This window comes from Bubalus bubalis, chromosome 9, assembly GCF_019923935.1.
Source record: "Bubalus bubalis isolate 160015118507 breed Murrah chromosome 9, NDDB_SH_1, whole genome shotgun sequence".
NCBI classification, from domain to species: Eukaryota; Metazoa; Chordata; class Mammalia; order Artiodactyla; family Bovidae; genus Bubalus; species Bubalus bubalis.
Window position 1 is genome coordinate 67518271 of NC_059165.1, and position 11797 is coordinate 67530067.

The following is an 11797-nucleotide window of genomic DNA, read 5'->3' on the forward strand; positions in this document are numbered from 1 at the left end:
AATCCAAGACAGGCACCACCCCCAGGTTGTCTTGGACACCAGCTCCAACACCTTCATTTCCAAAAAGAGGTTTTATTTACTTTGGTCCACAGTTGGTATTTTCACATTATTTCTTGGTCCTAGGGCTCCTGGGCAGGGGCTGGTCCCTGTGGGGGCCTTTGGGTGGGGGTCCCAGTGCAGTACTTGGTGGGGGAGTGGGGACAAGTGTGGGGGGTGGGGGCTGGCTTTGTCTCAAGCGCTCAGAACTCCACTGTCCTGCCTGGGCCTCAGTGTCCCCACTGGGCCCCTGGGAGGGCCCAGGATTGGTGATCTGAGAGTCCTAGGGAAATCCATGAGGCCTAAAATATTTTGGGACTGTGGCCTGACCTTCTCTCAGCATCCTCCCTGCCCCCCGCCCCACCACCACCATTCCCCTGAACAAAAAGTATTTTCATTTCATTAAAACTGCCTGAAACTTCTGTGGGTACAGAAACCACAAACTGATCGGCAGAGAAAAGAGAAGCAGGGAAGACGTAACCGGAAACCACTTGGGGCCAGTTCCCCTCCTTGCCTGGGTTTCTTCTTCCCCCTAACAGCTTGGCCTAAAGTCTGCTGGGAAACCTGATGCCTGGAGCTGCCCTGGTGGGGACCCCCTACCCCACATGCATCTGCATATGGCCTTCACCCCTTTCCCCCAGAGTCTCAACTGGCAGCATTCAGACATGTAGAAAAACAAGACCAAAAACACAGAAAGACCCAAAAACCCAGATGGGGCAATGATGTGGGAAGATGGCCCGCACGGGTGTCTTAGTAGCCTGCCTCCTCCTGGTAGTAGGGAGGGCACTCTGAGGGCTCCCCTGGGCCTGGGCCATCTCCAGCAGCTGCTGGAGCCCCGTCGGCCGCTGGGCCTTGAGGGCAGTACTTGGGGTCGTATATCTGCCGGCCCAGGCCAAAGACCTGACCACTCTGGTTGGCACCCTGTGTGTAGCCCATCTGCAGGGACATGGAGGAATTATCACATTTGTCTGTCCCCAGCTTTGTGTCATAAATGTGCCGCCGGGTCCCTGGAGCCGTCATGCCCACCTGGAGAGAGAGAAGAGACATCAGGGAGGGAAGAGGAGAAACAGAACCCCCAGAGGAGAACTTCCTGCGGGTTCCCACACCTTTTCCCGCCTCCCTGTGTGCACTCACAGTGGACATTCCTTTTGTACAGATTCTTCCTAGCCCTGCTCAGAACCCGCTTTTTTCTGACTCTGTGTTGAGTCAATCTGACATTTGGGTCCAGATTCCCTGCCAGCCAGGAAGCTCCCCAGGCTGGGGCTCAGGCCTGACGTGGACCTGAATGCTCCAAAAGCATCACACTGATACATCAAACTGATACACAGCAGGAAAAGTGATGACTGCAAGATCTAAAAATATCAGAGTTGGATGGGCCTCTGGGCATCCAACTTTGAAGGAAACCAAGGCAGAGCTGGGTAGTAACTTCCCTGGGGACACCCAGCAAGCTGAGGCAGAGTCAGGGCAGGGGGGTCTAGGGGAACTGGGGCGGCCCACCTGGCTGGCACACTTGTTTGTGCCCATCTGGAGGCTGATGGTCGAGTGGTCCATGGGGGGCAGGATATGGTTTTTGGGGTCGTACAGATGCCGTCTGGTGCCATAAGCTGTCATGCCGGACTGGCTGGCACATTTATTGGTGCCCATCTGCAGGGAGGCAGGAAAGGTCAGGCTGCCTCCACAAAGCCTCCAGACCCTGCCCCAAAATTGAGGAGCCACGAGAAGCCCACCACCTATGCACCCCGATGCTGGAGCAGCCAGGTGCCCACCTGGAGCCCAATGACGCACTGGCCCGCCTTCATGGTGGCATCATCAAAGTTTCGCTCCTGCTTCTCTGAGTATTTGACGCCAATGTCCACACCACTCTGCAGCCCCTTTGTCTTGGCCTGGGGAGAAAGTGGGGAGGGAGTATCATGGATGGGGCAGCCAGGTCCCAGGTATCCAAGTCCAGAGGAGGACCAGTGATCCAGCTGCAACCTGGCCTTGTACCATCCACCCAGCACTGTGGACTCAATGGCTTTCCCTGACCCCTGGCTTTCTCTCCCCAGGCAAGAGCAGCCCCACCCTTCCAGCTGCACAGGCCAAGAACTGTGGGGGGCATCCTCACCTCCCATCTCTCTCACCTTCCATCACCTTCTTCTACCCAGCCCCAGCCACCATCTCTCCCCCACACCTGTCCCCTACTCCTCACTGGTCTCCTGGCCTCACTGCCCAAGTAGTAGCCACAGGGGGTTCAAAACACAATTACCTGACACAACCCCCCACCCCCCACCCCGCCGTCCCCATGGCAGAAGCTCGCTGTTCCCTCCTCCTGAAATGCTGTTCCAGCCTGCCCTGGTCTCAGTTTTCGACCCTAGATGTCACCATCAGGCTTTCTTCTTTCAAGGGGCTTCTCCCAATTTATAATTTGTAAAGCAATGATTTGAAGAGCAAACCCTAATGTGAACTCTGGGTGTAACAAGGTGCCTGTGGAAGGTCACTGACTGCATGAGAGGTGGGGGAGCCTGTGCAGGAGTGGGGCCATGGGAGGTCTCTGTACTTTCCACTCCATTTTGTTGTGAACCTAAAAATGCTCTAACACATAAATTTTTTAAAAATAATTAAAAAAAAATAGGTTCATTTACTGCCTGTGCATAAAGGGGTGGACTGTGTCTGCCTTGGTCACCCTTGAATTCAAAGTGCTGGGCGCCTCATGAGTGCTCAGAAATCTTTGTAAAATAATGAATGAAGAGCATCTGAAAAATCTCTGCCTGGCTTGCTGTGTGACTTTGGGCAGGTTGCTGACCCTCTCTGAGCCTCACCTTCCCAGCCAGGGCGAGAAGAGACACCTGCACCTGAGTCAAGTTCCCACTTTCAAACAGGTCGTTGGCCTCGAACAGGTCAACAGGATTCATGCCGTAGCTCACCATGGCCTTGATGAAGTTGGAGAGGTTTTCTAGCTGGGAGGAGGCAAGAGAAGGATGGTGAGGGGCCTTGGTCTCCCCACCTGTCAGATAGGGTCCCCCAGCCCCATTCTGGTTCCACTTCCCTCCCCCTGGTCCCTCACCTGGTGCCAGTTCTGCATGGAGCGGTTGATCTTAGGGATTGAGCCCGGCTGCAGTTTATTCATGAGTCTGAGGAGGACACATGGGGTGGGGGGAAAAGGGGAACCTCCATTAGTGTAGGGGAACCTCAGAGACCCAAGACTCATTCACGGCTTCCTGGCCACCCTCTCTCTGGACCTAAGTCTCCCCTATTACAATCCAGTCTCCACCCACCAAAGAAACAAAGATGCCGAAGAATGACACCAACCAGTGCTGGGAATGCAATTCAGAACCACTGAGCTATCCAGTGATTCTGGGAATTTCCATGAAGATTTTTAAGGTGCAAACCATGGAATGTTTGAACCACAGCTGAATTAGGGGCAGCAAAGAAAGGCCTCCAGAAACCTTAAGGCTCTCCTAAGGGAATGCTCCCCGTTAAAGATCAAAGCAGTAACACAGGAAAAAGAAGACAAGACCAGACACTCATCAAGATGAAGCAGGCAGGAGTCACACACAGCATGACCTCATCATGCATAGCAGTGTCAGGGTGATGAGCACAGTGCACACACACACTCACGTGCACAATATGATCCCATCCTTCAGACCCTTCTGGAAGTCTGGGCCAATGGAGAGACCAGTGAGTCCCTCAATCCAGCTTCGGAGCTCCGCCTCCTTCTGAGGGTCATATTTGGACTGCAGCTGGAGGGGTAGAGGGCACAGGGTTGGGATGAGCCCAGTGGAGCTCCTCATGGGGCAAGACCCAGTGTTTGCGGAAAGAAGAAACATAGTAGTCAGGAGGTCCCCACACCATTGGAGGAGACTCTTCACTTTTCCCATCAGCACAGATAAACTCCAGTCTCTCTCTGATAAACATCCGGGCTAATCTACCTTCAATGGTGCTAACCCCCCAGGGCAGCCAACATGGCCCTGCCACCACCCTCCACCTAAAGGATCTGCCTCCATGCCTGCCACCTCCCTGGTCTCCCAGCACAAGAGATACTGGCCTTTCTCTGTTGTTTTTAAAATTATGGTGAGAAACATACAACATGTACCACTCAAAAGCTCATAAATCAGTGACATTCAGTGCATTCACGAAGTTGTGCAACCGTCATCTATTTGGTTCCAGAACATTCCATCACCTCAAAAGTAAGCCCCTCCCTATTAGCTCTCCCCACCTCCCCAGCCTCTGACAAGCAGGAACCCACTCTCTGCGTCTGTGGATCTGCCTGTTCTGGCTATTTCCCATCAGTGGAATCACACCCTGTGTGTCCTTCTGTGTCTGCTTCTCTCACTGAGCATGGTGTTCTCAGGGTCCATCCATATGTAGCAAGTGTCAGGGCTCCACTCTTCTTTTTATATAATTTTATTTATTTGTTTCGCTGTGCTGAATCTTCATTGCTGTGCCTGCTTTTCTCTAGTCATGGCCAGCGTGGGCTTCTCACTGCAGTGGCTTCTCTTGTGGAGCACAGGCTCTAGGGTGAGTGAGCTTCAGTAGTCGCAGCTTCTCGGCTCCAGAGCACAGGCTCCGTTGCTTCATGGCATGTGGGATCCTCCCAAATCAGGGATTAAACCTGTGTCTCCTGCATTGGTAGGCAGATTCGTCACCACTGAGCCACCAGGGAAGCCCTTCACCCCTTTTTCTGACTAAGTGATGCTCCTGTGTGTGGAGGGACCACACTGTGCTTATCCATTAACCCTTTGATGGATATTTAGGTCACTTCCATCTTTTGGCTCTTGTGAGTCAAGCTGTATAAACATCCATTTATAAATTTTATTTGAAACCCTGTTTTCAGTTCTTTGGGGTATATACCAGGGAGTAGAAGTGTTTGGTCACATGATAATTCTACCTTTAATTTGGAACCACTGAACCTTTCTCTGCTCCTTGAACTGGCCACACTAGTGGCTACCTCAGGGCCTTTTCATATGCTGCCACCTTGGACTCATGTTTGCACAGGTCCCTCCTTTTAATCCAGTTGTAGCTTGAAGGTTACTCCTTGGAAAGGTCTTTCCTGACCACCTGGCTGTGACGACCCTCTGCATCCCCCACACCCAGTCCTTATTATCTTCTTTTTAAAACAATATTTATTTATTTGGCTTGGCTGTTGCGGCATACAAGATCTTTAGTTGTGGCATGCAGACTCTGAAGTTTCAGCATGTGCAATCTAGTTCCCTGACCGGGAACTGAACCCAGGCCTCCTGCCCTGGGAATGTGAAGTCCTAGCCACAGGACCACCAGGGAAGTCCCTGCTTTATCTTCTTTCTAGCTTTTTCTACCTTTTGCGGTATGATCTACCTCCTAGCTGATGGTCCAAGCTCATGACAAGCGACAAGAGGTAACCCAACTCAGGCTCTCTCTCAGTAAGGAGGCTCATCCTCCCCCATCAACACTGCCCACAAATACAGCACTGGCTGCCCCCAGGGCATGTCCCACAGCATCCAGGGAGGCCTAGGACAGGGTGTGTGTACAGCCCCAGGGCAGCTCCCTGGAGGGGTGGTAAAAACCTGAGGACCTGGCTGCCCAGCTGCGTGGACTTCTGCCCAAACCCCGTGCGCGTATGCTCAGTTGCTTCAGTTGTGTCCAACTCTTTGTGACCCCACGAACCATAGCCCACCAGGCTCCTCTGTCCACAGGATTCTCCAGGCAAGAATACTGGAGTGCTCTCCTCTAGGGGATCTTCCCAACCCAGAGATCGAACCTGCGTCTTTTATGTCTCTTGCATTGGCAGGCGGGTTACCGCTAGCACCACCTGGGAAGCCCCAACCCCAGACCCCTCTTTCACCTCTACTCACCCTGTGCCCACCATGCTCTCTCCTCCACACCTCCTAGAGACAAGGACTCAGAGTTGCCCTTGCAGCCCCCACCTCAATGACTATGGACAGGTTTCACCTCATGCCTCTGTCTCCCCAGCTATGTTTGAATGGTCTTCCTAAGGCTTTCCAGACCTGGGCTCCACTTCCTGCTTCCTGCATATAAACCCCTAGACATGAGATCAGGGCTGAGCTGCTCAGAGTGCAGGGGAGACAAAGGCGGGAGGCTGGCCAGTGAACCTGATCTGTTCAGCCCACTCCCTCCTCGGATCTCCTCCCTCTCCTGTCTCTGGTTCCCACGCCTGGCAGAAGGGTGGTGGGGGAGGAGGGGGTGTTATTAGGGTCGCTGAACTTGAAGCAGGCAGGCTGGTCTGGATCTCTGGCCTGCCTGCCCAGCTGGGCCCCATCCTCGTCCTCGACAGCTCACTGGGGCTGGGGCCAGGGAGGGTCCCGGGCAGGGGTGCCTGGCCTGGCCCCACCCGCTAGGCCGCCTTCCACCCTGCTGCCCAGCTGGCCTTCAGCGCATTCCTCTCTACCGCAAACTGCCAGGAATGCAGCCGCTGCCTCCCTGCTAAATCAGGACCAGCTGTTCCCAGCGGTCCAGACCCCCCAGCCAGCCAGAGATCTCAAGGGTATGCACTGGACCTCAGCCTGCCTGTATGCCATCCAGCAGTGGGACTGAAGCCTGGGGTGGGGGGCAGGGGGTCTTCCTCCTCTCAAAGTGGACGGTCTAGAAACAACAGGAACCTGGTTTCCAATTCAGGTGGGTCCCTGAGGTGACTCCGGTGAGGGGGTGAGGGCCCCGCCCATTCTCCAGGCCCGCAGACTGAGGGCTGGTTACAAGGAGCTTCTGACCTCATCCCCCACAGGGCAGGTAACAACCTGCCTCCATCCCACTCCATCGCAGGAAGCTGCCCCCACCCCGCTGAGGTGCTGCGCCCTCACCCACATCCTGCTGCTTCGGGGGAAATGCCCGGCTGCCCAGGAGGACTGCTGGCCATTGGACACGGCCTATGCCAGGTCTGGGTTCGAGTCCTGACCCTGCCTCTGATCTGCTAAGTGGGTCTGGGCCGATTTGAGCGATGTCTCTGTCTATGTGCTAAGCAGGGTCTCGGCTGGGTGGGGACTGTCAACACTCTGCACCCACCAAAGCATTACTGCTGGAGTGTGAAATTGTGTGTTCAAGGGGGAATCGATGGGGAGCTTGCCGGGTGACCATGCTCAGAATCTGGGCTTCCCAAATGGGCTAGTAGCTCACAGAGTTGAGATGTGTAAATTCTCCCTCTGGTCTGATGACCTGGCAGAGACCTGGGGGGCAGCAGGGCTGTGTCCCCAGTGTGCCCAGGCAAGCTCCTGTCAGCCACTTCACTGGGGCCACATTCCCAGGTGCCTGGTGACAGTATGTGCCTAGGGGGTGGACAGGGATGACAAACTCCCCTCCAGCTGGAAAACCCTTGTGTGTCCGGCTTAGGACCTCTCCCTCTGCCCTTCGGGGCAGGGATCACTCTCTGCTCCTGTTTCCTTGGATGCGCTGAACCTGCTGTGTTACCTTGCAGAAGTCCCTGCCCTCTGGGGCTGGAACCAAAAGCACTTTCTGAAAAAGAAGTGTGCCCCACCCCCCCATGCCCTAGCCCGCATTTTCAAGTTACAAAACCCACATGCTAGGGTCACATTCAGGGGACTGGTGGACCTCTTTGCTATTTCTTTAAGTGTGCCAGATGGTGACAAAGAGAATGGGGAAGGTAGGCCCCCTCGATTCTAACTCCCCCCACCCATCCAGTGCCCCACCTCCCAGGTGTAAGAAGTCGGGAAATTCTTTTGGGGGGGCCACACCCTTCTCAAAAACACCTGGCCCGCCCCTTTTCTTCCCCGAAGCGTTAAGTGGTCCAAAAGCAGAAGTGGGGGAGGGGATGAGAAGGGGCCGCTGGGGTTCCCTCAGGACCTTCTCAGGCCTTGAAGCGCTAGAGGGGCCCAGGGCTGGGGGGGTTCAGAGCGGTGGCGGGGGGCTTCAGACGAGAAGAGGCTGAGGGAGCAGGGCTGGGTAAGGGGTTGGACCCAACCGCTCCTAGATGTTGGGGTGGGTGCCAGAGCACAGACCTCACTGTTTCCCCAGAGTTTAAGGAGCGTCGGAGGCACCCTCGGAGTTTCGGGGGAGGAGGGCCGCCCCCGATGCCCAGGGAGGCCAGCGGGGCGCCCGCCCTGCAACCGCGGAGGGTGTGACGGGCTGGGCTGGCGGAGAGGGCGCTCCCCTCACTCACCCGGTTCTTGACCTCGGCCGAGAGCCCGTACGAGGGCCCCTTGTTGAACTGCGTAGAGCTCATGGCTGGCGGGCGCGGCGCCGCGGGACGGGACGGACGGACCGACGGCCGGGCTGGCGGGCGAGCGGACAGGGGACGCGGACCCAGCGCCCCGCCCCCACCGCTGATTGGCGCGGGGCGCACATGTCCTTATATGGCTGCGCCGCGCCGGATTCCTGAGGCCTCGGGCTTCCTGAGCCCTTGAACCGCCCGACCCCCGCCCCGCCCCTCGGAACCCCCGGGAGACTGAGGCCGGGAGGGACGGGGCCTCGCACCGCGGAGACCCGGCACCCTCTCCTACTCAGTGCTGGGAGCCCCCGGGCGGCTCTCTCCATACTTTCTGGGCCTCAACTAACCTTTCTACATGATGATGGGAGGGGGACAATGGTTGAATGAGACCCTAATTCCCTTTGGACACTAATGCGGGGAGGGGGGACCCTTCTCTGATGCTTAGAGGCACCTCCCGGTCTAGGTCCGCTTCTGGAAACCCTCCTAGTGGTAGGTGGTGGTAGGTGGTAGGCAAGGGAAGTAGGACAGGCTCTTCAGCCGAGGGGGTCATTGGCGCTGGGACTTTGATGGAAGAGTAGGAGTTTGCCAGTCCAAAGGGTATTGTTTGTCCTGGCAGAACAAAAAGTGCAAAGACTTGGAGGGACCATCAGTGGTTGAAAGTGTGCAAAGATCAATCAGATAGGTTGGGGAAGTGGGGGATGAGAAGGGACCCTAGATTCTGGGTTGGGGGATGGTGGGAATGGGGAGAAGATGGAACATCAGAGAGTTGAAGTCAGGAGATGCCTTGGGGGTAGAGTTGAGGACGCCAAGGGAACCAAGCCAGGCACACACTTGCCACTCAATACATGCTGCCTGCTTGTGCAGATAAATCAATAAATTAGTAAAGGAATAAATTTCACTTTTTCAGTAACATTCATTCACACACCTATTTACTTGTTTATCAGAAGCTCTATGACAGGGCCACTGGGCCAATCCCTTGCTAAGCTATACTGGCTCCCTCCTGGCTCTGGCCCTGCCCATCCCTGGGAAGACAGACCCTGGCATAGACATTCCCACCCCATGTGAGCACATACAGGACAGAGAGAGGTGTCTGGGGTGGAGGAACCCCAGGAGGGAGTGGGTGCTCCCCAGGAGGGGTAAAGGAAAGAGGCATGTAAGAGTGGGCATGGGAAGTGGGGTTTTGAAGCATAAGTAGGAGTTTGAAACATTTGACAGGTGATCTGTGAGGGCTTAGAGATTACTCACCCTGCCCTTCCCAGGAACACCCCTCCCCAGTACCCCACTTTCTTGATGTCTATTGACTCTTTCTCTGACTATACATCTTCTATTCTATGTGAAGGCTCCTTTCTTCAGAGCTCAGGTCCTAGCTGGGTGGTCTTGGGTGAGTCCCTTCCCATCCGGGTCTCAGTTTCATTATCTGTGAAATAGGGACCAGTGGTCAACCAGACAGTGCGGCTGAGTATGGGAACAGGGTGGTTTCTCAGTGTCTGGGTGGGGAGTTGTTTGGGTGGGGGCTGTACTGCTGGACTCCTTGCAGATTCCACAGGGGGCAGGACCAGGGCACTGTCGGGGCTGGCAATAGTGGGAAGGAGGCTCGAGCCAGCCTGGTGGGCTATAGCCCATGGGATAGCAAGGAGTCGAACACAACTGAACAACTGAGAACACACTATATTCTTAGCCTCCTGAAACCCAGAAATTCAGATCAGACATCTGAAAATTCAAAACCCTAAGGTTCCAAAAGCTTAGAATATTATAATTTGAGAAACTCCCCCCAGGACCTGAGGCTTACAGAACTATGTGGTTCTGTGTAATCTTACAACCTCAGTGGGCCCTACCTGGGTTCAAATTCCCGGTCAGCTGAGATAAGGGCATGTCAAAATCTCAGGAATTTTGGCTCAGCCTCGGAACCTGGCCAAGAGGCCTGGGGCCTCTGCAGTTGCCCTACAGCCTTGAACGCTGGCGCCCATCTCTCCGTCCAGGACTGACCCTGGGGACACTGTAGGGGTAAGGAGGGCTGTGGAGTGACGCAGGCTCACTGGGGACAGATTCAGGTACTCTGGGATGGGGGCCACGGCTGGAGGACTCGGGGTTGCAGGAAACCCTGGAGCCTCAGCCCCAGCCTGTGCTGGGCCCCAGGGTCTGGGTGGGTGGGCACAGGGGCTGCAGGTACGATGAGGGCCTTCTGGGCTTTGCATGAGACCCCGGGGGTCCTATGCGCCAAATGATGCAGTAACAAGAAAACAATGATAGTTACAGTAAAATGACAAGCCTGTTAACTCAGGTCAGCATCTCCCTTGCTCACAATCCGCCAGGCTCCCTATCACTCCTCAACAAAGGTGTCCTCCAGGTCCCCAGGTCTCCCTAGCTCACTGTGTTCCAGAGGCATGGGGCTTCTCCTCGCTCTGCCTCCAATAATCAGCCACAGGCTTGCCTCAGGGCCTTTGCTCCCGTGGTGCTCTCTATCTGAAACTCCACTTGGCTTGTTCACTGTCTCCCTTCTAGAACCTTCTCAGTAAGCCGTAAGCAGGGCTCCCAGCCCCAATGCCACTCACACATCCCAGACAGGTCCCAAGTGACACTCACAGCGTTCTGTGAGATCCAGCCAACTTCTGAAGTCCCCAACAGAAGATGAACCCAAACCAAAAAACAGCAGAAACCAGCACAACATTGTAAAACAGTTATCCTCCAATTAAAAAAGAATAAAATAAAGTCTCCGACTGTCCCCAGAAGTGCAGAGCCTGGTCCTTCTCCGCATCTCTGTCTTAGATTTAAAACTGTTTCCCCCCATTTTCCTTTTTTGTGACAGTAACTTTCATTTGCTCCCCTGGGTCGAGTGTCTCCCTAACGTGGAAGTAAGCACTAGACGGGGATTACCGGTACAGCAGTCGCTTGCCACACGGCCCTACTTCAATACAAATTACCTCAATAAAAATAAAGTTTAAAATCCCATTCCTCAGCTGCACTGGCCACATTTCCAGAACTTAGGAGTCACATATGGCTAATGCATTAGACCTCGCTGCACATTTCAGGGACCCACAGCCCCCTCACTCACCCCCACTGAGTGGCTGGGTTTTCTCCCCAGGTCAAGGGTACATCAACTGGCCTCGCCATTATAAAAGAGGAGTTTGTGTTCTCCTTTTGTGACCAATAAATGATCTGGGGGTGACCTGTAACAGTGTCAAGAATGTGCATTGGTTGAGCAGCCACTGTATGCTAGGCCCCCATACAGGGCATTCTCTATGAAACAGGCAGAGATGGGATGACCTTAGCTTCCTGTCCACTTCAAGGAAGTGGGGCTCCCTGGATTATGAAGCCAGGCAGGTAGGTCTGGAAAGTTCTCTGAGGCTCTAGAACAGCTGAAAAGTCTCCTCCCCGCCATGCCTGCCTCACACCCTGGTCTTTCTCAGAGGCCCTGACTGTCCCTTCTTAATGTTCCCTGGGTGTCCTTCCCCAACGTCTGTACTCAGGTGTCCTCTCCCACACCCAGCCTCTGGCTCCTCCTGCCCTTCCATGCTCCAGGCTGCAGCCCACCCGTTCTTGCTTTGGAGCATGGGGTGGAAGTACTGTACCTGGCATACAGTAGGTGCTTAGTGAATGTTGGATTCTGTTACTACCGTGGCTGCTAGG

The 11797-nt window shown here is 54.9% G+C and overlaps 1 protein-coding gene across 1 annotated transcript; it reads right to left on the minus strand.

The window, feature by feature from the left end:
- Positions 1 to 52: 52 nt before the first annotated feature.
- CNN2 (calponin 2) lies at positions 53 to 8281 on the minus strand. Its single transcript, XM_006050485.4, has 7 exons — positions 8123 to 8281; positions 3634 to 3755; positions 3080 to 3146; positions 2835 to 2972; positions 1803 to 1919; positions 1534 to 1680; positions 53 to 1062 (listed from the first exon to the last, which is right to left on the minus strand). Exons 1-7 carry the CDS (start codon positions 8183 to 8185, stop codon positions 787 to 789), a joined length of 930 nt encoding a protein of 309 aa, XP_006050547.1. The 5' UTR covers positions 8186 to 8281; the 3' UTR covers positions 53 to 786.
- Between the last annotated feature and the right edge of the window lie 3516 nt (positions 8282 to 11797).